General features: G+C 47.5%; 1 protein-coding gene across 12 annotated transcripts in view; it reads left to right on the top strand.

Moving 5' to 3' along the window:
• The window catches only part of PRKAG2 (protein kinase AMP-activated non-catalytic subunit gamma 2), a 279,884-nt gene that overhangs the window by 159,098 nt on the left and 94,771 nt on the right, over positions 1 to 26,015 (top strand). For all 12 annotated transcript variants that reach the window (XM_044765712.2, XM_044765711.2, XM_070516698.1 and 9 more), the window contains one exon: positions 13,399 to 13,616. In XM_044765712.2, the coding sequence (XP_044621647.1) occupies positions 13,399 to 13,616 (218 nt within the window). The remainder of the gene's footprint in view (positions 1 to 13,398; positions 13,617 to 26,015) is intronic.

The following is a 26,015-nucleotide window of genomic DNA, read 5'->3' as shown; positions in this document are numbered from 1 at the left end:
GTCATGGATGTTTGTCTGCTAAGGTCACTCACCGTGATTCCACCCACGGTGAGGGCTGTCCTGATTCAGTCATGTTCAGCTGAATTAATCATTACAGCACCAGATGAGACCATTGCTTTTGCGATTCCACAAAGGCCATCATCAGAGTGCACTGGCGTAGCGATTTCCCCTTCGTTGGCAAATCATTAGCAAATCATTTTTCAGAAACCATTTTATATGGGAAATGGATTGTTCTGGAACCTCTCCCTCTTAGAAAGCAGCTGAGGGTTTTCTCTCTCCTCCCTTTCCCGAGGATTGCCTTTTAACTTCAAGATTAAAAGGCACACATGCTCTTATCTTCTGCTCTATTGAGGTATCGAGGGTTGTATTTGAGTCCGTGAAGCAGAACTCAGACTCCAGAGGAGCATGAAGAGGACAACTGCTCTGCTAAAGGCTGAGGCAGATGCAGCTGCAGGGGCCACACTGATCTCAAGTTGGTCTGAGAAATGCCCATTGCCTTCCCCCACCACCGTTTTGTTTTCTTTTGCCAGTGTACCCATGCGAGTATCGATATGCTAGAGCCAACTACTTAACGGCTGGATACAGAATGCTGTTGGGTGTACAAAGCCCTCTAAATCTGCTTTTATTCCTGGATTCCTTCTAGAAGAATAAGAACCTTAGAAAATGTCCTAGAAGAAGTTTGTTTTTTGAATAGAGTTTTTCACCCCTCACATCACCATAATGCTTTGACTCCCAAGATGACTTCCAACATACTACAACGTATTTTGAATTGTTTCAGTTATAAAAAATTGTAAAACAGCTTCTGAGAGTCCATAAGCAAAACTTGCAGCCCAAAACCTCACTGCAAATTAACACACTAATGAAGAGGAAACTCAAGTACGGCCAGAGCCAGAGCCCTTGGATTATAAAGATATCCCAGCCAATCGTGAGATGAAAGTCAAGAAACTCTACGCCGGAGAGATGGGGCCCTGGCGGGGCGGGTGGGGTGGGGAGGACACCAGGAGAGTGTTTTTTAGGAGATGGATGATTCTGGAGCATTTGCAGCAAGGTCTCAAAGCAGCCAGCTGAATAGGAGCAGGGACCCTGGGGAGAGCTGGCTGGCAGCTGTATGAACACCTGGTGTCCAGGGATGAGGCATAATTCAGGGAGCATCTGCGTGACACTATCACTGGCTACAGGAAGAGTCATTTCCATCAGAGACCAGTCAGGGGACTTGGGACTCAGAAAGAAGGGAATTTGCTCTCAAAGAAGAGAGCTGTGAGGAGGAGTGCTGAGGCCCTGGGGCTGCGTGGCCGCAAAGAATAGGCCCTAGAATTACTTTAGAAGTTTCTCATCTGTAAAATGAGGAGGTTGCATTCAATCAATGATTTAAAACTTGTCTGGCCCCTGGATCACCTAGGGAATGTTAGAAAACCCAGATTCCCAGGCTTCTCCTGAGACCCCCCCAATAGACTCTTTAGAACCTGGGGATATGTATCCTCAGAGCTCCCGGGCGATCCTATGCCTGGCTGAGTTTGAGAACTGTGAGCTGACAGCAGCTCAACTGACCCTTGGGGCCAGACGCTCTCGGCCCAGCACGTTGGGTTAACTCAGTAGGGATAGAGACTGGGGACTGCCCAGACCAAGGGTTTTGAGCAAACCTTCCCATGGAAAATGGAGGCAGAGAGTTATCCGAAGTTCAGTAGAAAGGATATGGGGACTCCTCAGGGGTATTCTAGCCAGAGCCTCAGAGCAGATCACGGCTGCATTGGGACAAACCTGGACCACACGCATAGCAGGAATGGATTGGGCAAACTCCCCATGAGCAAAGGAGAATGGCTGCCTGTGTTTGCACCCCGTGAGGCCAGAGAAGTCTAGTTTCCCCCCAAGTAGAGTTCAAGCCCCAGAAAGTCCAGCTGCCACTGGACATGATTGGTTCTTAAAATCAAGAAAGATCTAGAAACCTACCATCAAGGCTCAGAGCTCAGGTCAAGCCTGCCCCTTGGATTCACCAGCGTCTCAGGTTTTGACCCCAGTGTGCTGATGATGCGGCTTCCTCTTCCTTTGACGTAAGCTGACACTGCCTTTGGTGTTCCCCAAGCTCCCTTAGACTCCTCTACCAGGAAACACGGGGAGAAGTGAGGCAAAGGAGTTTTCTCCTGGAGTCCCACCTCAAGTTATTACCGGTACCCTTCCTTCTGTCCTGCCCTTTGAGTCAGTGGACAGCTCCAGGCTAACTTTCATTCCAACCAGCATGGACTAGGCAATTCAGCGCACTGGGTGGACAAGGTGGTGAGCCTGTGGTCTTCTTGGAATTCACAAACAAGGTGCAGGTGCAGGTCAGCTGGCCGGGTGTGCCTGCAGGCTAGCCTCCCAGAACATGGCCTGGTGCAGGTCCAGCCACCTCCTTGCCAATGTGGACTGAGCCACACCCTCATTTCTTGTCCCCTCCTCACCCCATGCCTGAGTGAATGCTTGGACCGAGGCTGGTGAGGCCTAAGGGTGTTCTTTGTGACCCTAGAACAAGATCTGCTGACCAGCCCCTGGGGAACTGGATCTGCACCTTCAGTCGCATAGACGTCAGCCCTGGGTGGGACACACTGGTGTGTGTTGGGTTGTCAGCAGTACACCTTTACACAAGGATCGGACCCCACAGAGGAGAATGGAGCCTGCCATCCCCATCTGGCTAGAACCGATGAACATACTCAAGAGCCCAGTATCCCAGGAGTCTCTGACAGGAACTTTGTGGGGGAGGGGGCCGTCAATAATTATTTAATTTTATTATTAAAGGGCACTGTCCCATCAATATACAGTCAATGGAACAAACTGGTTTAGTATGCTAGGTCCTCCTGCTTTCTCGAGTAACCTCTCTTCTACGGGGACGCTCTTTATCTGCAGCACAGTTGGTGACCCGTTAAAAGAAAATTCCAGAAGATGTGATACAAAGTTGACCCACTTTAAGACAACATATATTCATCAAACACAGAGTTGGTGTCAACTAGATGCTAAGCACTGTGTGAGCCAGCTGTGTCACCTTACCTGCCCCTAGTCGCTAATTCTTAGGAGATCAGAAGAGTATAGCAAACATTTAATGCAAACAAAGTATATTTTGAGATTTAATGAACAAATAAACCCCATTTGTGTAATAAAACACTAAGTGCCATTCATATATTTGAAGAAAGAAAACAAAGTCATAGAAAAATGACCCAAGGGGGAAAAAATTAACTTTTCGGGATAATGACCACCCGAATTCGCTTGCTCCTCTTCTGATTCTTGCTGCCATTGTCCATGTCTGTTAGATTTGCTCTCCGTGGTTTCTGGATCAGGGCTCTTGAAAGTGACACTGGTTTTACACTCTTGATGAAAGGAGGTTGTAAAGTTGCATTGCAGTAGCTCTTGGCTCAGGATTCGTCACTGGACACTTTTTAACTAAATTGGTGAAATCATCAGACCAAAGTTCTGGCTTCTGGATGTTGGTGGTGGATTTGTAACGATCATAAAAAGAGCCCTGATTGGATATATTTCGTGTAAGGAAGTTTCCCTTCAGCCAGGGCTGCAGAAGTGATGCTGAGCAACCAGATGTCAGCCACAGGGTTCTAGCCTGCTTCTTGAATTACCGCAGGCCGCCCCTCAGGGATTCTGTGTACTTGAGAAACCCCTCAGGATTCTTTTCTTGGGGCCAGTTTAGGACACAGACATCACAATTGGTTGCGAGTCAGCTGTGCCAGAATTTCTTAAGAGTGGCCTCCAAAACACCACAGAGTTTCTGAGAAATTAAGAGACGGTGCACATCAAAATGCATCCAAAGCGCCAATAAGTTCAGGCAAAACACAGAGGCTCGTGTGATGCTGGCCTTCTCAGACCCAGAATATACCAACAATCTGGTGAATCTTTAAAGGAAGGAGAAGGTGAGAGCGCTTCTGAGCAGAGCTTCCTAAACCTGTGTGATCGTGGGACTCCACTTTTTTGGGGGAAACACTGCACTGAAAGTATTCCATCGAAACCTGCTCACCAAAGTCAGTCAAATTTAAGTCCTTAATTTTCATGCAGTGATAGTGTGATTTGAGAGAGCTTGAAGGGCCCTGAACAGAAATGCCACTTTCTCTGAACTATGCCTCAAATTCTATCATGTATCATCTTTGGTTGTGCCTCTGTCCCCTGTTAAAAGGCAAACACCTCTAGGGCAAGTAATCAAACAACGAGTAGTAAATATGTTTAGAATTGTCCTTGGTGCTGCTGGTCACTGAGACGTGGTCCTTATCCTTGAGGGTATCAGGATGCAATTGTGTGAAGGGAAGCAAACATCGCATGAAGTGACCGCTAAGAGGTGGCCTGCGATTAGTCGTGTGTCCTCAGCTGAGGGTGCTGACACCTCCTAGGGGGAAGGGGGCCCTGGGAGGCCGCTGAGGAAGGCGCTATGTCCTCAGAGTGAGATCCTAGTTCCCCTGAGGCCCCAACACTCTTTCAGGGGTCTTGAAGTCTTCCCTTTTCCAAATTATGTTTGCACCCAGTGACATCCCAGACCACTGAGGAAGGCTGGATTTCTTTTCATATACTTCAACTAAAACCAGCATGTTGAACAGATTGAATGCAGAAACAGATACAAGAATCTAGCATCTTCTGTTAAGCCAGACGTTAAACACACTTGCAAAAAAGTATTAAATAAATACCACCCCGCCCTTTTATGTTTTAAAAAAATATACTGGTGAGAAATTACTTCAAAAAAATGAGGACCCCAAAGAGCTTTTGTTTATGTGAGGGATATGTATCGATAGCCACCATATTGAAAATTAAAACTGAGAAAATGGTAAAATATTAATTTATTTATAAATAACAATAATAAACTTATTACATGTTAACACAAATAACATTTTTTAAGAGTGCAAAGGGATCCTGAGCCCAAATACCCACCGCAGTGGTTCTCAGAGGTGCTGAGCGTGGTCCCGGTGGGGCACCCCAGAGCATAGCCTTCTTCCAGTCTGTACTCTGTGGGTTGTAAAATGGGCAGGCTGAATGAGCCATGGTCATTCTCGAATGCATCTCACCAAAGCAGGTGATGGAGAAATGGTCTTGAAGAATGACCTGGCAACTCTAATTGAGCTGAAGGGAAAGAGAATTAAATGATTGAAGGCAGAGGCGGGAGCGTGTCACTGTCACACGGGCAAGGCCTCCGTGCAGGGCGTTCTTGCTTCCTGGCAAACCCCACAGCTGACCAGTGGGTTGCAGGGCAGTGTGTGTCTCCTTGGCTTAAATATTGATGGGATGTGATGCCCACCTTCAGGGGAAACACCATTTAATTAATAATGAGCCGCCTTTGGAACTTCCCTTTGTTGCCTGAGGCTCTGTTAAGTTTCTCAAACCATCAATCTCGATGGAAAACCGGTGACTGGCCTTGACCTGGCCTGCACCCCTCCCCGCAAGAATGGCTTCCAGACTGCAGCTTGGGCTGACCATGACTTGGATGAAATGTGCAATGGCAGTGGCCGGGCCTGCCCAGTCAGACCTCCAGCTTGCCAAAGAGGAGTAGGCTGGCATTTCTCACCTCCTCACTGAGCCATAGTGGAGGGACCACGGGTTTGGAGTTGCAAGAAGTGACCTCTGCTCCCCTAAATAAGGTGGCAGCTGGAGACAGCTGAGTGTGCTCAGGTTTCTGTCCAGCAGAGTCTTTCTCCCTAAGATCTCCTCTACTATTAATAGTAGCTACCATTTATCGAGTGCAGGCTAAGCTATTTAGGGTTCTAGGGCACTTTCCTTTTTACTTCTCAATCACTACAAAAAGCCTGGGGCAGCTCAGTTTTCAAATACCAAACCGAGGTTCTGAGCTGCTGCCGCCTCGTCTGAGGGGTGGACCCAGGGTCAACGCTAGGTGTGCTGGCCGGGAGCCCAGGCCCTTCCAGCTCCAGTTTAGGGGCAGAGGCTGTATCAGTCCAAGTGGGGAAGGGAAGGCATGCTGGGCTGGGATTCCCAAGGGGCTACTTCCAGAGTGTGGGCGGGGTTTCAGGAGCCAGAGGGTGGAGACATTAAGGCCTAAACCCAGGGACAAGCATGAGCAGGAGGCCATTACTGCCCAGGCCTGAAGGGGCAGGGAAAGAGGTGATGTCACTGTGGAGGCACGGCAGGAGGGCAGCAGGTGAGGGGAGGGCGGAGAATTTAGTTCCTTACCTGCCCTTTCTTCTCTGGCTCCCAAGCTCCTGCAGGTGCCTTCCACTGCCCCACCCATTCTGAAGCCGGAGGCCAGGGAGCTGGCTACTGAGCATGTGAGGGTCAGTCCCTGGGACACTGAGCTGGCAGAGGGGGCAAAAAGTGGAGAGCAGGAGGTGGCAGTGCAGGAAGGAGCAGAGATAACCAGGCCAGAGGGAAAGCTGAGAAATGAACGGTTAAAAGCAGCTAACTTCTTGAAAAGGCACCCCAAGCAAAACACCACGTGCTGGACGGTTCTGCCTCGCACCCTACAGGGACCCATTGTGTGCACACTCCACTGTGTTTCTTGTACTGCCCAGGGCTTTCTGTCTCTTTTTATTTAATTAATTAATTTATTTTTGAGGAAGATTAACCCTGAGCTAACATCCACTGCCAATCCTCCCCTTTTTTTTTTGCTGAAGAAGACTAGCCCTGAGCTAACATCCATGCCCATCTTCCTCTACTTTATATGTGGGACGCCTGCCACAGCATGGCCTGATAAACGGTGTGTAGGTCTGTGCCCAGTATCTGCACCAATGAACCCCAGGCCACCGAAGTGGAGCGTGCGAACTTAACTGCTGCACCACTGGGCCAGCCCCTTTCTGTCCCTTTTGACATCCCTCTTTGTGGCATGGTTCCTTAGCAGCGAGGACGCTGCCTCTCCCTGGCTGTGTGCTTTTGTTTAACCCACCCTTTCTGAGCCACCATCCCCCAAGACCCTCGTCACCATCCCTCCAAAGTTAGGAACAGCACCAAGGCCCTCAGCGCCATGATGAGTAGTTAGTTGTTTTTAAAATTGCATATAAGCAAACCTCATCCAGTGCAAAGCGAATATTTGCTCTTCTCCCCCCATCCTCTTGGAACAGCAGTCAGCAAGGACGTTTTGAGATCAGAAACAAAACAGATTTTTTTCTTCTTTCTTGTTGTTCCAGACCATCTGCATGAAAAAGGCTGCTCCTGCCCAAGGGGTGGTGGGGAGGAAAGGAGCGTGTGTGCGCACCATGGCATCTGTCTACCGGCTTTATTTTTACCAAGGCAAGGGATCGATTTGCTCAAGGCCTGTGGCTAGTTAGGGGTAGACCAGGCCTTGAACTTGGGCCTCCTACTTCCCACCCCGCGTTGCTGTCCTTCTGCAGGGCCCTGCTCACTTCTTTTCCAGTGACACCGTGTTCTCCTTTCTCCTCTCCCGTCTCTCCAGATGTAGCTCACGCCAGTGCGGCCGGCCCTGTGAAGTCACCGGCTCATGGCTGCCTGGTGTCTTGTGTGGCTGCCAGGAGCTGTTTCTGTTCACTCACTGGGCCTATTCACTTGTCCTGGCCGCTGCCCCAGAGAATCAAAGGCATTGTTGGCTCTCGGAGGCCGACAGCAGTCCTAAACAGAGCCGCTAAGAAGCAGAAGGAGGAGGGAAAGCCTTCTCAGAAGAAACGAAACAGGGGAAACCTGTCTGTCCTTCTGGGTTACTGTTGCCACAGTCCGGTCCTGTCTGGGCCCATCAGGAAGTGGCCTGAATTGGAGGCAGATCCGTTTCATTTTCTGAAGCCGAGGCCCAGCTCTTTCCTGGTGTGTCTGCGGAGCTTTCCCACCCTCCAGCCCAGGGCTCTCCTCTTCCCAGACTCCCCCTGCTTTGGGGTTACAGGCATTCGACTGTCAGGGCTTATACCGCATGGTATTGTTGGTTTGGGTTTTTCGTTTTGTTTTGTCCCATTGTCCCCAAACAGGCTGAAAAGCAGGATTCGTCTGATCCTTCTTAACATGCTCCCTTCTCCACAGCTGCACATGCTTGGCCCATAGCAGCTGGTTGATCAGACACATGGTTTTCTTGAAGGATCAGAGTTTGGCAATTTGAAAAATAAATTGGTCTATGTAAAAGTAATGGGGGATCGTGTCACCATTGCCCCATCTTCCTCCTGACTTATGATTTGTGACACCATTATTCAGAAAAAGAAAAAAGTTTAGGAATATCATTCTTACCTGCCCCACTTTCTGTTCGTAGGACAGTTTCCCCCCACTGGTAAAATGGCATAAATGTGAGAAAGAGTCTCCTCTCTGTTGATCATCGTCTCCTCTCTTTCTGGCGGGCACAGACGAGACAGCCCCTTTGCAGGCAGCCCATCCTTGCCTACCCAAGGCCACCCCGTGTCAGCAGCGCCCCCTCTCTGCCCTGCACCCCTTTCCCTCCCACGGCACCTCTTACTTCCCTGCAGGCACTCAGTGCTTTCCAAGCTCTCCTTCCTGTCGACCTGGGGAACCCCACTTTCTGGAAGAGTAATTCTCACACCCAGAATGTGTGTTAAGTCTGTGTGTTCTTTCTCTTGGCAACATCCCAGTGTAATCATGGCAGACAGAGTTGGGGATTTGGAGTCAGGACGCTGGATTCAGGTGCGACCTCTGCTGTTTACTCTCTAAAGGATCATTGATAAGGAACTTCTCTAGTCACCAATTTCCTCGTCTGTATAGTGGGGTGATAAATGTACCCCCCACACACACACAGGGGTGGCCTTGAGGAGCACAAGGAGCAGGAGCGTACAAGAGCTCTTTGTAAACAGTGAGGCATTATGCAAACAGGATGTTGTTGTCGCAAGACTCTGCCCCTGTGAAAGGTATTGCAGGGGTCAGTGGAAAGAGGGGCATAGTTTGGGTTCTTGGATGGTTCTTTCTGTGTGTCCCTAAGCTACATACATATTCCTAATCCGCATGCCACTTTAGCTGTCCCCTACCCCCACAACTTTCCCGTCTCCCCCTACAATCCAGAGGGTCACTCTGTTTTCCCCACAAGAATCACCCACTCTGGGAAGGGAGCAGGGAGGAGGCAGGAAAGCCAGGTGGAAAGATGGAAGCATCTTTTGAACTTGGAAGGTTTCCATGAGAGGAGCTTTCTCGGGGGGTGTGGAGAATCGCTCCATCCCACCAGAAATGAACTGTTCCCACTGCAGGTGAAAAGCCCGCTTTCCCTTCTCATCCGAGCACGTCCGTGAGGTTCTGTCTAGTGCTGCGCGTCTTCTGCGTCCAGCTTCTCTCCTGCCCTCAGTGGGGATTGGGTCAGGACTGCTGCAGTGTTCCCGCGGGGACAGCCTGCAGAGGACAAGCCACAGGAGGAGCAGAAGGTGCCATCTGTGCCTTAAAGGGCCCTCTTGGGTGGCAGGCTGCTGAGTCACATTCTCTTTATTATTTACACTTGAGAAACAAACGTTCTGTACCCAAAGAACTAGCAAGCGGTTCCACCAGCTACGAATGTTCCTTACGCAATGCCGGCTGGCTTTGTCCCTGAAAAATGTTGTCCGTGGAGCAGCCTCTGGCAGAGAGAGACCGTGACATAGAAATGGGGGAGGGAGCGTGCACTCTGCGGACAACAGCGAGCCCACGAACGCCAGGCCTGCCCTCCAGGGCTTCTTGTCTAGTCGTGTAGTCCAGGAGACAGACCTCCACAGAGCTGGTGGGGGCGGCCCGGAGCGGGGCAGGAGGCGGGAGACGCTTAAATACAGTGGTAGCCAGGCTCTTGGCTCAAAAGCGGAACAGTGGCTGAAAACAGCAATTTTCTGCATAGATAATACATTCACGTGATATAAAAATGGAAAAATAGAAGGTATACAGTCAAAGTCTTCCCTGCCATTGTTCCCCTCACCAGACACAGCCACTGTTTCCAGATCCTTCCAGAGATGCTCTAGGTGTATGCACACAGGCAGAATATATGTGGGTATATTTATCTATTTTTTTCTTTTCCCTGTTTGAAACTATACGTCATATTGTTCTATACAGATGGCTGTGCAGTTTGCCTTATCACCCACCCCTCTATCTCAGAGATGACTGGAACAGTGAACTGTCATGTTCCTGTAGGAGTCATGGCTGTCTGTGCGGACATGCCGTAATTTGTGTGACCTCTTCCTGTGATGACCATCTGTGTCTCCAGTCTCTGTTTTTACAAGCACCGTGGTAACAAATGACCCCACACCCCTCCATTTAGCAATTGTAGAAATATGTCTGCGGCAGGAATTCCCAGAAGCGGGATTGTTGGGTCAAGGAATGAGTGCGTTTGTAGTTTTGAGAGATAATGCTCAAATGCCTCACAGAGGGGCGCGTTTGCCCTGGGCCTCTGAAAATGCCTGCATGGGCGTGGTCTGAGCCAGGAGGCCTGAGCCAGGTCTGGGAGTCAAGTCACAGGCAAGGTGGAGGGGCTGGTTGGGTTGTACCTGGCGTTAGGATAGATGTGGCTGCTTTTCACTGCCGACTGAGGGGTGCTGAGATCTCTGGGCCGCCCCCCCCCCCACCCCCCACCCAGGGGCTCTGCCTGACGGGCTCTCAGGTGGCTAGGATGTGGTTGGTGGCACAGGCTTTTGAGCCTGAACTGCCCCCACCCCATCCTGCTCTGTCCTGCCCCTCCGTCGGGTCTCCAGCACTCGCCCTGAAAGCAGGGCAGGCCCCATGGAGGCACACAGGACTGGCCTCCGTGTCCCATGGCCGGGGTGGGAGTTGGGGGCACAGACCACAAAACGTCCTGCTGACTGTGACTCTGGGAACTAGCCTGTTCTGGGCCGCACCATGAGGAGCCAGGCTGGTGTGCCTGCTGAGGACTCTGTCACTGGAAGAACGGCCAAAGAACATGCCACTGCCCCTGGGGGCCTGAGGCCCGAGAGGTGCCTGGGATCCACAAACAAAACAGCACAGGAGCTTCCTTCTACGGTCCCAGTGAAGCCCGCTGAGAGGCCTGGGCGGCCCCTCTGGGCCTTGGCTGGCCTGCTCATTCCTCGCCGCCCTGTGGGCCTCACTGTGGAGCACTGGTGCCGCGATGCTGGAGCCCAGCCTGGAGGAGGCCCGGGCCTGTGTCACGTCACCCTGCCTGCCAGAACGCCCCCGTCTCCCGTGAAGAGCTGCTAAACCATGGGACCTCCTCCTGCCCTGGGTCCTCACTCTCGTTCCTCCTCTCACTCCCAGCCCCACTGCAAAGCGGGCCCTGCTTCTCAAGACCTTTGGGGGAGAACTTTTGTTTTCAAGAGTTTGGGACTTTGCCGTTGGAGGCCTTTCACGTCTTAAGTTTTGAGACCTACAAAAACCCCAGTGATGGAACGTTCCATCTCCTTCTGCTTTCAGCTCTAGCTGCCTCCCAGAGGGCAGTCTGGGGCCTGGCTGCCGGGATTCCCACTTGGTGTGGCTTCAGGGGATAGGGGTTCCCTGGAAAATGGTGCTCCTCCTTTCGCTGGTTACTTGCAGAGCTCCCGCCCAGGAGATGTGTGCCCCTACTCGCTGGCCGCGGGGAGGGAGAGGATGCAGACTAAGTTTGAGCCTCAGCCCTTCCCTGCTCCCTTCCCTCTCCTGCCTGGTGGGTGGCGGACATTTACCAACCACCTTCCCCTCGCTTAGGACAGTGCTGGTGCTGTAGGGACCAGAAGAGTGTGGGCAGGGTCCCTGACCCCAAAAAGGTTGGTGGGTTTTGTTGAGGACAGAAGACTTACATCCTGTGTGTTTGGTTTTAGTGTTAAACAGCTTGTCGCTAACTGGCAACACACAGTGCAGACGGAATGCGCTTTATGAGTCCAGGGGAGGGGGCTCACAGGGCCGTGGATCAGGAGAAGGGAGACTGGATGAACTGACCCCTGAGGAATGGGAGGCCACTCTGGGGAGTGAGGATGGAAGCAGAAGAGAGAACACACATGTGTGCAGGGCTGTGTGGAGAGGAGCCTGGAAGGTGGCAGAGGAGCCTGGAGAAGGAGATCCGGGCTTACGGCTCTGTAGGCTGACCCATCTAGTCTGGGTCAGCGGTAGCGGAAGGCGCCCCAGGGCTGTGGCTGCTGACATCTTTGCTTTGACGTGCATAATTTGAAATTTTTAAGTAACAAATTTAAAAACAAAAATTTCATTTAGTTACTAATTTTTATTTAGTATTTAGTTTAATTTTATTTTTATAATTTATAAGTGTAAGAGACTAGACCCAAATCCTGATTCTGCTTCCCTTGGAAAATGAATCGATATCAGGCAACATTATAGTATTTTCCTAGAGCTGCTGTAACAAAGTACCACAAACTGAGCGAGGTTTGTTCTCTCACCGTTACAAAGGCTGCGAGTCTGAAACCAAGGTGTCAGCAGGGCCGCACTCCCTCTGAGACTCTGGGTAGGGTCCTTCCTGGCCTCTTCTGGCCTCTGATGGTTGCTGGCAACGCTGGGCGTTCCATGGCTCTTCTGCATCCCTCTAGTCCCTGCCTCCCTCATCACATGCCTTCTCCTCTGGGTGTCTGTCTGTTTCTGCGTCTCCTCTTACAAGGACACTAGTCACATTGGGTTAAGAGCCCAGCCTACTCCAGTATGACCTCATCTCGATGACATCCACAAAGACCCTGTTACCAAAAAGGTCACATTCACAGGAGCTGAGGGTTAGGGCTTCAGCATGCCTCTTTGGGGGCCACAGTCTGACGCATAACGATGATCCTATGGCATCATCAGCTAGACGTGAGTGATGACCACCTGCCTGAGGCCGGCCCCTGAATTGCACAGACCCTGTTGACGTGGACAGCCTCTTACTCCTGGCAGATTCATGTGCCCGCTGTCCCTGCACTTCTTTGGCCACCACTCCCTATCCACTTCCTCTTGGTTCCTGTCCATCTAAATCCTCACTTCAAAAGGCCCCTCCCCAGTTCTGCTCCTTCCCTGTGGTTTCCTCTGGCATTGATCTTCATGGTGATTTCTCACTATTGTGAACTCACAGTGGCAGTATTTATGTTGCACGTTTTGACAGTAATAGCATTTTGACAGTAATGTCTCCTCTGGTTCTTAGTGTACGTTGTCGTGTGACTTCTGCCACATCAGCCTTGTCTCTGTTGAATACGTTATGAACTTTCTCATGTCTTATCTCAAGTAATATGGTTCCACTCATGTGCTCTTGGTACCGTGCTTTGCAGGGGAGGAGGGCAGATCAATCGGTATTCGACTCAGTGGAGGAAAACGGCCTCTGGGGGGTGTGTGTGTGTGAAGTCTTTCACCCAGACACCTTCTGAACTGTGTGAGCATCTCCCCCCTCACAGCAAGGGGACGCTGCCCACCGCTGAAGTTGGATGACGAGGGGATTTCTGGACACAGCTGATTCTAAGGGATTAGAAATAGGCTTATAAAAGTTTGTCCCCAGCATCCAGAGTTTAACAATTTAGATTCTTGCCATTTGAGATTTTTTCACAGTTGGCAATGGAAGAGCCGTTCTCTGCCTTCCTCCGTCTCAGCCCGACTCTTAAGAGTGCTCTGTGGTTCTCTCCGCAGCCTCAGGCCTCTCCTCCTCTCCGTCGACACCCACCCAAGTGGCCAAGCAGCACACTTTTCCTCTTGAATCCTATCAACATGAGCCTGAGCGACTGGAAAATCGCATCTATGCCTCCTCTTCCCCTCCGGACACAGGCCAGAGGTTCTGCCCATCCTCCTTCCAGAGCTCAGCCAGGCCTCCGTCAGCATCGCCGACACACTACGCTCCCTCCAGAACCGTAAGTCTGGGCCTGCTCCCGGGCCGGGCCGCTGGGCGCCGGGGGGAGGGCTGAGTCTGATCTTTCACAGCTGAAGCCAAGGCTGTGTACTCCTGACATTTCTGGTATATTTTATCATAAATCACAGGCTGGGGGAAAAATGCTGAGGGCACAGGGGGCAAATGGAAACCAAATAAAGAGTACTAACATCTGGAACACGACCAGAAAACATTTTTTGTTCCTTTGGTTTCTTTTTAAAAATAAGTCATTAAAAGCTTTATTTGCATTTCCCTTGATTAGGATACTAAAGTAAAAAGTCATAGGCAAAGCAAAAAAGTCTTAAAAACTCGAAATTTTATTCTAGAGTTTTAAGACTTAAAGTTTGATACCATTTAACTTGGGAAGCATTCCTGGAAAGGCGAGCCTTTCAAAGTGGAGTGGTTTGGTGAAACAGATGTCTTTGCATCCTTCCAAGGATTAGGATTAGTGGATATTAGTGGAGGAAGCTGGCTTAGCTACCACGCTTAAGCGCTCTACATTTCAACACAGTGGGAGACCAAGTGTGGAGACTCTATGCGTCATTGCCTGCCTGGTTCACGTTAGCTACCGCAGACACTCAGCGCTACTCCTGTGCCCAGCAAGGATCTAAGAACATGTCACTCAAGTCTGTCTATATGGATGTAACTGTTTTATTCAGTTGTTGTATTAGTTTCCTGGGGCTGCTGTGACAAAGTGGCACAAACTGAGTGGCTTAAAACAACAAGAAGCTATTGTCTCACCGTTCTGGAGGCTGGAAGTCTGAAATCAAGTTTTTGGCAGGGTCGTGCTCCCTCTGAAGTCTCTAAGGAGGAGCATCCTTCCTGTCTCCTCCAGCTCCTGGGAGCCCCAGGCTTTTCTTCATTTGTAGCATCATCATTCCAGTCTCTGCCTACTTCTTCTCATGGCTGTCTTCCCTCTGTATCTGTTTGTGTCCAGATTTTCCTCTTATAAGGACACGAGTCATACTGGGTTAGGGCCCAACCTAATTCAATATGACTTCATCTTAGCTTGATTACATCTGCGAAGACCTTATTTCCAAATAAGGTCACATCCACGGGGATCAGAGGTTAGGACTTCAACATGGCTTTTTGGGGAACACAGTCCAACATAACAGTTGTTGTCTTTGAGGAGAAAGATGTGTTTGTCATGCAGAGAACATACTATTACTCTTCTTGTTCATTCAATGATTATTTTATTAGATGTATGCTTAGCAGAGTTTTCCTTCAAGTGCTGAGGGATAAAATGCAAGGTACTATTTCTGCCTTCTAGGGCTTACAGTCTTTCTGGGAACAGTTACACTCAGACGAAACCGTTAAGTAAAAGCAGAGAGTACGTTGGGTGGTGGTAAGGAGGGGAACAAATAATCAACCCTATAGGAGGTGAGAAAGGGGAAGTGCTGCTATCTGATGAGGGCAGTGAAGGCTTCGATGCAGTGGCACCGACTGAGCTGAGCCTTGAGTAATTGGTAGGGTTTAAATAAGGAGAGAGGTGAAGAGAGAGCTTTCTAGAAAAGAAAATGAGCCGTGACGTGGGGTGGGAATGAGTGTGAGATGTAACATGAGAAGGAAGAGGTAGATGGCATAGGAGCAGTGGTGTGGGGCCTGCCCCTGAGGCTGTTGGGATCTGGAGCAGACTGTGAGATGGACTGCAGGCAGGAAGGCCGCTAAGAAGCGGGTGAGGGGTCCAGACATGGAATGGTGCAGGGCTTGGCCCCACAGAGCTGTGGGCCTAGGAAAAAGCTCATCTGTATTCTTGGGTGTGAAAGAGTAAAGATCTAGAGAGGTTTCTGTTCTCCTTGGCTTTTAACAAAGAGAGTCAGTTATAGAGATAATGGAATTTTAAAAAATCCAAAAATAGTATGATGAGGCGACCCAAAGATTATCAAAAGCAGGAGGCCACTACTCCCCTAGGGTCAGAGGGACAGTGAGAGAAGGTGTGATGATACCAGGGCCCATCAGATGGGAGATGGAACCACACATGTCTGCCTGGCAGGAGCTGGAGCTGTGGAGGAGAAGCAGCCACTGGCCAGAGATGCCATTTGAGGCAGAGGGATAGAAATCCTGGCATCTCCTCCTCCTGCCCTCCAGCCTGGTGGCAAACCTTGCCAGAGGCCAGTGGGCTGGGAGATCTGGGACAGACAGACCCTGTGTGCGCATGGAGCAGAGGGAGGACCAGAGAAGAGAGCAAAGAGGAAAATGACCAGCAGACGCTTAAATGGATATGGGAGATGTCAAAGTCTCAAAGTATTGGCTTCTTCTCATTGACTAGTGATAGTTAACAGAGGTACCCCATTTCAGAAGAGATACTGATTTGAAGAGAAAACGGTTATTTCGACTTCAGATCATTTGAAGTGATGGTGACAAACACAGACACGAAGTTTTTCCACAGTTGCAGAAGTTTTGTGCTCAAGACAAGCCCACAGGCTTTCCCAGTTTAAATAAAGGAGAATCTGGAGAGCGCACAAGGGCTCTGTTTCCCCATGCTTGGGGCTGGAAAGTGATGTTCTTAACCATTTATACTTCATGCATGTGTGAAGCTCTTGGTCAGGGCCAACAAGTGTGGGTCCTTCCAGGCTTTCTAAGGTGGTTATGGGGCCAGATAGAAAGTGTTCTCACTATATCCCACACTCAGCCATGGGCATGTATCATAGGCCCTGGTCAAGGCCTGTGATTCCACATACATGATGGACACTGAGTGTGACAGGAGAGTGAGATTTCAACATGGATCCAAATGTCATGGGCAGATAAACAAGATGTGATCATTCCATGCAATGGAATATTATTCAGCCTTAAAAGGGAAGGAAATTCTGACATAGGCTACATATGCTACATTGTAGCATATGTCAGAATAAATGAATAAATGTCACATAAATGAACCCTGAGGACATTTATGCCAAATGAAATAAGCTGTTAATAAAAAAGACAAATACTTTATGTTTCCACTTATTTGAGGTCCCTAGAGTAGTCAGATTCATAGAGACAGAAAGTAGAATGCTGGGTTCCAGGGGGTGGGTGGGGAGGAATGGAGAATCATTGTTTAATGAGCACAGAGTTTCAGTTCGGGAAAATGATAAAAGTTCTGGAGATAATGGTGGTGATGGTTGCGCAATGATATGAATGTACTTAATACCACTGAATTGTACTCTTTTTTTTTTTGTTTAAAGATTGGCACCTGAGGTAACAACTGTTGCCAATCGTCTTCTTTTTTTTTTTTTTGGCTTTTTCTCCCCAAAGCCCCCTGGTACATAGTTGTATATTTTAGTTGTGGGTCCTTCTAGTTGTGGCATGTAGGATGCTGCCTCAGCGTGGCCTGATGAGTAGTGCCATGTCTGCACCCAGGATCTGAACCGGCGAAACCCTGAGCCGCCAAAGCGGAGCACACAAACTTAACCACTTGGCCACCAGGCCAGCCCCAAGAATTGTGCTCTTAAAAATGGTTACAATGTTAAATTTTATGTTGTGTATATTGCAATTTAAAAAAGAAGTGATCCAGTCAAGACTACAATATTTATATAGTTTGAGCTTCAGAAAACCAGGGTGATCACCCAAGGCTCCCACTTCTGTTTTGATATAATGTTTCAAAATTGAAAGACAACATCCCCATTGGCTACCTGACATTAAACAGGGCCTTCATCCTACTTGTGAGTTTTACCCCCCAAACCCCCCAGGGGCTGCCTCCCACCAGATGCTGCTCATAGCTCTACAGCCATCCTTTGACCCAGGTCTCTTCTGCTTTCAGCAGCCCTTCGCTGCGGGGCCGGTGGTAAGTTCAATTCATATAAAGTATGTTTCTTTATAATTGGATGTGTTGAATATCTTTAATTTATGTGCTAAGTTCCTTAAGAGCTTGGCTGATTTCATTAATTTGGCTACCAGCATAATCTTCATGGAGGAATGTGAGCTGCTTGAAGACTTCTGTCACCCTGAAAATATTTAGATATAATTTATCCCTGCCTTTTGGAGTAAAAAGACCCTTTCTGTAAACATTGACCATGAAGACCACTTTTATAAAATTTGTTCTCATGAATGTTATTCTAAAATTGGAAAGGGGGTGAGGGTAATTAATGAGTCTTTAGTAGACAGCATTCATTTTATCATTTATTTACTCAGCCAATGCTTATTAAGTAACCACTATGTGCCAGAAACTCTGCTCAGCAGGGGTGACAGGATGACAAATATGTGAGTCACTCTCATGAGGCAGGGACAATGTTTGTTCTACTCACTGCTCGATTAGCAGCACATTATGCATGGGAGGGTTTCAATAAATAGCTAATAACTAATTGAGCAAAGGAAGGAGCTGTTGTCTGTTTTGGTGGTATAGACAGGTAGATAATTGCCATAGAGTTTGATAGAACCTGTGTAGTTATTATGAGTGAAACACCCAGTCCAGTCTTAGTGAATGGAAGAGCAAATCCCAGAGGAAGGAAGTGGAAATTTTCTTCAGCAGCAGAAAGCAATAATCAGCTTTGCATTTTAGGATGATCCCTCTGGCTGGGTGTGGAATTAGGTTGGATCTGGGTGGAATAGGAACTCAGATGAGATGTGGTGTGAAATGATCTGGACCTGGTTGCAGCCAAAGGTGGAAAGAAGTGGATTAGTGTTAAAAAGTAAAGAGCTATTTAAGAGGTCGAATTGAAAGGAATTTGGAATGTAGTGATTGATTAGCTGAAGGGGAAAGAGGGAAGAATCAAGGGTGATTCCAAAGGTTTTGCCTTGGGAGACTGGATGGATGGTAGTTGCATTTGCTGGGGTAGGGAACAGACAAGGAAGAGGAGCAGGCTTGTAGGTGAGCATGCATGTGTGTGAGTGCGTGTGGGGTGTGTACATGTGTGTGTTCAGGTGATGGTGGCATAATAAGATGCCCATGGACATTCAAGTCGAGGGGTCCAAAGGGCAACTGAGTATGTGAGTCTGGAGCTAGAAATTCAGATTTGAAAGTCATCAGACTATAAATGGTAATTTATGCCATGATAGTAGATGAAATAATCCAGAGAAATGTATGGTAGGTGAGAAGAGAACCAGAAAAACGTAGACCTTTAAGGGACAAACAGAGGAAAAGGAGTCTAAATTGCCTAGAAAGCAGGCAGAAAACCAGGCAAACACAGTACCACAGAAGCAAAAGGAATGGGTTTCATTGTGTTTTATGCATTTGGAGGGCGTGATCAGCGACGTCAAATGCAGCAGACTGGCCGGGAAATGTAAGAACTGAGGTCACTGATAATCTTGGCAGGAAGACTTTCAATGGCTTGGTCAAGAGCAGAAACCATGTAATGCGGTTTGAATGATTAGGAGGTAAGGAAGTGGAGATCTCTAGTGTAGATAACTATTTCAAGAATCCTGACTTTGAAGGGGAGGAGATGGGGCCATAGCTGGTAGAATGGAGGTGATAGTTTCTTCCTTTAAATGGGAATAGATTTAAACACTAATGGGAAAAAAAGTTAGTAGGAAGGGAGCAGTTAAGATAGAAGGGGGAAAAAGTAACCGAAACAGCATAGTACTGGTACAAAAACAGACACACAGACCAATGGAGCAGAATCGAGAGCCCAGAAATAAACCCACACATGGACAGCTAATATTCTACAAGGGAGCCAAGAGCATACAATGGAGAAAGGAGAGTCTCTTCAATAAATGGTGTTGGGAAAACTGGACAGCCACATGCAAAAGAATGAAAGCTGACCATTGTCTTACACCATGCACAAAAATCAACTCAAAATAGGTTAGAGACTTGAATGTAAGACCTGAAACCATGAAACTTCTAGAAGAGAACATAGGCGGTACGCTCTTTGACATCGGTCTTAGCAGCATTTTTTCAAATACTGTGTCTGACCGGGCAAGGGAAACAATAGAAAAAATAAACAAATGGGACTATATCAAACTAAAGAGCTTCTGCACAGGAAACCATCAACAAAACGAAAAGACAACCTAACACTTGAGAGAAGATATTTGCAAACCATATATCAGATAAGGAATTAATATCCAAAATATACAAAGAACTAATACATCTCAACAACAAAAAAACCAACAACCCAATTAAAAAATGGGCAAAATATCCAAACAGAGATTTCTCCAAAGAAAATATATGAATGGCCAAAGGCACATGAAAAGATGCTCAACATCATTAGCTATCAGGGAAATGCAAATCAAAACTACAATGAGACATCACCTCACTTCCGTCAGAAAGGCTATAATTAACAAGACAGAAAACAGTAAGTGTTGGAGAGGATGTGGAGAGAAGGGAACCCTCCTACACTGCTGGTGGGAGTGCAAACTGGTGCAGCCACTATGGAAAGCAGTATGGAGTTTCCTCAGAAGATAAAGAATAGATCTAGCATATGATCCAGCTATTCCACTGCTGGGTATTTAGCGAAAGAACTTGAAAACACTAATGCATAAATATACATGCACTCCTATGTTCATCGCAGCATTGTTCACAATAGCCAAGACTTGGAAGCAACCTAGGTGCCCATCGAGGGACAAATGGATAAAGAAGATGTGGCATATTTACACAATGAAATACCACTGAACCATGAGAAATGATGAAATCCGGCCATTTGTGACAACATGGTTGGACCTTGAGGGTATTATGCTGAGTGAAATAAGTCAGAGGGAGAAAGTCAAATACTGTATGATCTCACTCATAAGTAGAAGATAAAAACAATGACAAACAAACACATAGCAACAGGAATTAGATTAATGGTTACCAGAGGGGAAAGGGGTAGGGCAGAGGGTGAAAGGAGTGACTAGGCACATGTGTGGTGATGGATTATAATTAGTCGTTGGGTGGTGAACATGACGTAATCTACACAGATTTCAAAATATACTATGATGTACACCTGAAAGTTATATAATGTTATAATCCAATGTTACTGCAATAAAAATAAATAAATAAATAAATAAATAAATAAAAAGAAGGGAAAAAAGCATTACATTCTGGTCTTGTAAAGGAAGTGGGTGCATTCCTTAGGAGGTCGAAGCATGTGATACAGGCATTTGTCTTGGACCAATGGAATAATCGTCTTCCATTGGGTTGAAAACTTGAAGCGAAGGTATTAGAATGATCAATACTTTTCCAATTTCCTTTCCATAACAGTCCCTCCATGCTCTCTCTCTTTTTCTTCTGCGAATTTCACTTTTGACCTCTGTCTTGGGTCAGAGTCCCTAGCATCAGAGCCTGAGACGAGATTTCAGGTGCAGGTTTGTTTACTTATTGCAGAGTCCTCTCAGAAAGCTGTAAGATATTAGGGAAGGGAAGAAGCAAAGTGAGGATGTGGTTTTGGATGACATCTAGCCTCAGCCTGATGACAGGGGAGCTCTGAAGTGTAAACTACACCAGAATTTGCCCCCCCGAAGGCAAAGAAGCTGAGCTTTCATCCCACTACTGGGTATCTATCCTAAGAACCTGAAATCAGCAATTCCAAAAGTCCCCTGCACCCCAATGTTCATCGCAGCATTATTCACAATAGCCAAGTCATGGAACCAACCTAAGTGCCCAGCAACTGATGATTGGATAAAGAAGATATGGTGTATATATATACAATGGAATACTACTCAGCCATAAAAAAGGACAAAGTCATCCCATTCACAACAACATGGATAGATCTTGAGGGTATTATGTTGAGTGAAATAAGCCAGACAGAGAAAGACAAACTCTGTATGACTCCACTCATAGGTGGTAGTTAACATATGGACAAAGAGAACTGATCGGTGGTTACCAGGGGAAAAGGGGAGTGGGGGGAGGGCACTAGGGGTGAAGTGATGTACCTACAACATGACTAATAAACTAATAATGACGTACAACTGTAATTTCACAAGGTTGTTAACTATCATAATCTTAATTAAAAAAAATAAAAAAAATAAAAAAAGCTGGGCTTTTGTGCCCCAGTACTTAGTTATGGGCCCCAGGATAAGGGAAATGCACTCCAGCTGTCACTCAAGGACAATCCTGTAAGAAGGTTGCAGGTTGAGCTATTAGCAGCAGCTCCTGCAGCAGCTTGCTGTCCCAGAGCCAGTGACAGGGAACCCAGGGCATCAGCTGCAGCCTGGAGTCTCCATTCTCTTCTTCTCTTGCCTGGTTGATTCCTGTATCCGACAGGATTGGGTACTGGATCAGTTTTTCTGTTGCCGTGTAACAAACCTCCCCAAGACTTAAGACAACTGTTTATTTAGCTCACAATTTTGTGGGTCAGCAGTTTGGGTTGGGCATTCTACTGGTCTTGGCTGTGCTTACACATCTACGATCACCTACTAGGTCATTTGGAGACTGGCTGGACCAGAGTGACCTCAGCTGGAACAACTTGTCTCTGTTCCACGTAGTCTCTCCTTCTCCAGCAGGGAGCCCAGGCTTATTCACATGGCAGCGACGGGGTTCCAAGAGAGACGGAAGTACATGGAAGGCCTCTTGAGGTGTGGGTTCAGAACTGGCCACTCTAGCCCCTCCTATCCAAGGTAGAATCTATCGTCTCTCTCTTGAATCTTGGTTGGGCTTATAACTTGCTTTGGCCAGCAGAATGAAGCGAAGGTGACAAAGTCATATTGCATAGGGCATGGGCCTCTGCAATATGACAGGCAGAGATGGAGGGTGTGGTCCAGTTTTGCAACCTACCGTAATGTGTCGTATCACTTGGTTTCAATGGCTGGGTCTGCAGTTGAACACATGAGGTCCTAGAGTCTAGGGGTTTATTCTTCTGTACTTAAGGAGTCTAATTCAGATAGTTAACCTCTCTGAGAGCAATTTCCCGTAAAGTAGACTGTTGCAGTTCATGTTGCCTGGGAAATAGGCTCTAAGAAAGAGATCAGTGTGCAGGATGTTTATTAGAAAGTGCTCTTAGGATCCATACCTGTGGGAGAAAGGCAGGAGGCAGAAGGGGCAGAGGGAGAAGTCACGATGCAGTGCAGTCTCAACGATGGTCTGGCAGACCCACAGGGAGCACTAAAGCTTAGGTGGCTCCTCAGAGTTGTCCCAAATTTGGGTAAAGCAGCCAGGCTTTTATACCCTCGCATCAGCCAGCCATTACATGACAGCTATCCTGGAAAGGGGCTTGACCTTGGGCAAGACCACTCTCTTCAACCAATGGCAATCCTAGCTAATAGTTGAGGGTTGTTGGTTGGCAATGTTCCCAATAGCTGGGGGGACATCTTCATTCCTGAAAGGGGATCTGAGTAGTACATCACAACCTCTAATACATGGACTTATTCTCTATTTTTTTATTTATAATACCAAAATTCTGATAGGTGAAAATAAGGGCTATCATATTTCTTCCTATAATATATTTAATATATACATAAAGAATAGGGTTCAGGCTGGTTGTTTGGGGCTGAATGAAAAAGGTTTCACTTGGCCCAGGGGTAGAGGAACTAAGGCCTCCAGCCAACAACCGTCACCCACTTCCCAGCCGTGGGGAGCCATCATGGAAGGGGATTGTCCAGCTCTAGTCAAGCCTTCAGATGAGACTGCAGCCCCAGCCACTTCCTGACTGAGACATCTGATGAGAGATCCTATGCCAAGACCACCCAGCTGAACTGCTTGTGAATCCCTTACCCCCAGAAACCATGAGACACAATGTATTCGTCTGCTACGGCTGCCATAACAAAATACCGAAGACTGGGTGGTTTAAACAACAGACATTTATTTCTTGCAGTTCTGGAGTCTAGAAGTCCAAAACGTTGGCAGGTTTGGTCTCTCCTGAGGCCTCTCTGCTCACCTGCAGACGGCTGCTTGCTCATGGCGTCATTGCCTGGTCTTTGCTCCATGCACACATACCCCTGCTGCCTCTTCCTCTTCTTATAAGGACACCAGTCCTGTTGGGTTAGGTCTCACCTGAACAGCCTCGTTTAACCTCAGTTCCCTCTTTAAAGGCCCCATCTCCAGAGACAGTCACACTGGGGAGTTAGGGCTTCAACAGACCACTTTGGGGGTAGGGGCACAATTCAGTCCATAACAGATAGTAAATTATTATTGTTTTAAGCTGCTGAGTTTTGGGGTGATTCATTGCGTATCAATAGATAACTAATACTTGTTTCATGATGTATGTGGGGAGGTAACATAACTCAATTGAGCCATAGATAATAAACACAGGAGCTTTGGGTTCTTCTAAAAAACTGACCATCTTGCCACTGAATCAACCTCTAGGACTCTTAGTTTTCGTAGTATGAATATTTAGAAGAAAATCACTAACTAGTCTTTCAAGACTGATATTTGGAATAATTAGTCTTTTTAAAATTTAAGATAGAGAAGCACTGTAAAAATCTAAAAATATTTCAGATCACTTGACATTAAGGAGTAGTTAAATATTTTATATGCACTACTTTGTTTTTATATTCCTGTCTATCACTTTATCAAGTTACAACCTAATAAGGTCTTGATGTTGAAACTATCTGCCCAGAAATGGCAAACTAACAGTTCCATAGTCTGTTACTCACAACAGATTAGATATTTTAAAAATAGTTTGGGAAAAAATTCACATTGGGTCAAGGAGTAGGAACTTACAGAGAGAACTGATTCGTAATGGGATTGGTTATCATGAGAGCTGGAGCTTAGGCAAGTGTTGCCTGCGTGTTGAAGAGACAAGCAGAGGATATCTATTCTTCTGGCTGTCGAAAAAAGGTATTATAATTGGCATTCTTCCTGTGTTCCTGCACTGTTGGAATCATGGCTCAATAAGCAGAAAGAAGGCAGAGCCCAAAGAAGAGAGATATACTTGGCTAAGAGCTTGGCCCATTTTTCTGAGTAGTGGCCTGGGTCTTTGGGATTCTTCTTTATTCTCTTCCCCAGGATAGCTGAGCTCCCAGGAAAGAATGTTGGATCTAATTATCTCAAGATTTTTTTTTTTTTAAGATTTTATTTTTTCCTTTTTCTCCCCAAAGCCCCCCCGTACATAGTTGTATATTCTTCGTTGTGGGTCCTTCTAGTTGTGGCATGTGGGACACTGCCTCAGCGTGGCTTGATGAGCAGTGCCATGTCCGCGCCCAGGATTCGAACCAACGAAACACTGTGCTGCCTGCAGCGGAGTGCGAGAACTTAACCACTCTGCCACGGGGCCAGCCCCTCAATATTTTTTTTAACTTGATAAATGCCCTGCCACTGTCATCTCCCCAGGGACTCAGGAGGGAACTCATTTGTTCAATGTTTTTTTCTTAAGACCTTGTCATTTGCCACCACTATGCTAAGCACTGTGTCCTCAAAGACAGTTGAGATAATTCCTGCCCCCAGGAGTCTCCCAGCAAGAGGTAAATCCTGCAGAATCAGAACCTTGGAGCTAACTCGTTGAGGAGCACCCTTCACCTCTTCACTCATGGGTCACAACCTAACAGCTGAGGGGTCTGCTTCTGAAGATTCACAGGTCCCATGGCCATGCACTTGGCATTGTTGTGATCACAGGATACAAATGTGGGGTCAAAAATGTAAATTTCCAATAGTGGGTTATTTTGCTGTCTCGGTTGATAGAGCCAACCCTTCCTGTGGTTAAAGCTGCCTCCCTTAATCATGACAGTGGCCGCTTTAGGATCCCTCTTGAACTTTCCCACCCTAGGAGAGCAACCCTGCCTTCACCTGGGAGAGGCGATGGTTAAAATATGGAGTCACATGGAGTGGGGATGTCCACGGGAGTTTATTGCAATAATCTAGAAACAGTACCTCTACCAGGCGGTGGGCTGCATTGTGATTGTCTTTTTCCTGCACTGGGGCAGGCATTGTGAAGGACGCCACTTAAATAGGTAACAGGGCTTGACTAAACGTATCTCTTGTTGAAGAAACCGTCCTGATCCCCGATTTCTGTAAGCAAGGGGCAGCAGCCAGTTTACAGAGGCTCACTGAGTGAGTGTGAGGTGACAAAGTGTGGATGGAGAATGTAGACAGCTTTATCAAGAAGCTTGGTGTGAAGAGGAGATGGCAGTGAGGGCTGTAGCTCGAGGGGGATCCAGAGGGCATTTCTTTTCAAAGATGGGCGTGACTTGAGCATGTGAACATGCTGACGAAAGGAGCTGGAAAGTCCTGAACCTGTGACCCCTCTTTCCCCACACCTCTGTTCTGGGAAGATAGTGTTTCCCTCACAGGATTGTGGTGCGGATCAAGTGAGGTAATGTGTGTAACGGCTCCGTAGCTAGCGATCACTAAGTCAAGATTTAAAGTAAGGCAATTGCGCTCCAAGATCCATGTTCCTGGCGTGGTTTTATACTGCCTCCAGAGAAGTACGGGCTCCTCAGCCTATCCACTGCACACAACTCAGCATCCGAGCTCGTGTGTGTAATTCAGGGTTTGGCACACTATGGCCCATGGGCCAGATCTGGCCCCTTGCCTCTTTTTGTAAGTAAAGTAAAGCCACCCCCATTCATTTATGCATCGTCTGTGGCCGCTTTCATGCTATAACAGCAGAGGGGAGTAGTC

This window comes from Equus asinus, chromosome 1, assembly GCF_041296235.1.
Source record: "Equus asinus isolate D_3611 breed Donkey chromosome 1, EquAss-T2T_v2, whole genome shotgun sequence".
In the NCBI taxonomy this organism is placed as follows: Eukaryota; Metazoa; Chordata; class Mammalia; order Perissodactyla; family Equidae; genus Equus; species Equus asinus.
This window is presented reverse-complemented; position numbering and strand designations above follow the sequence as displayed.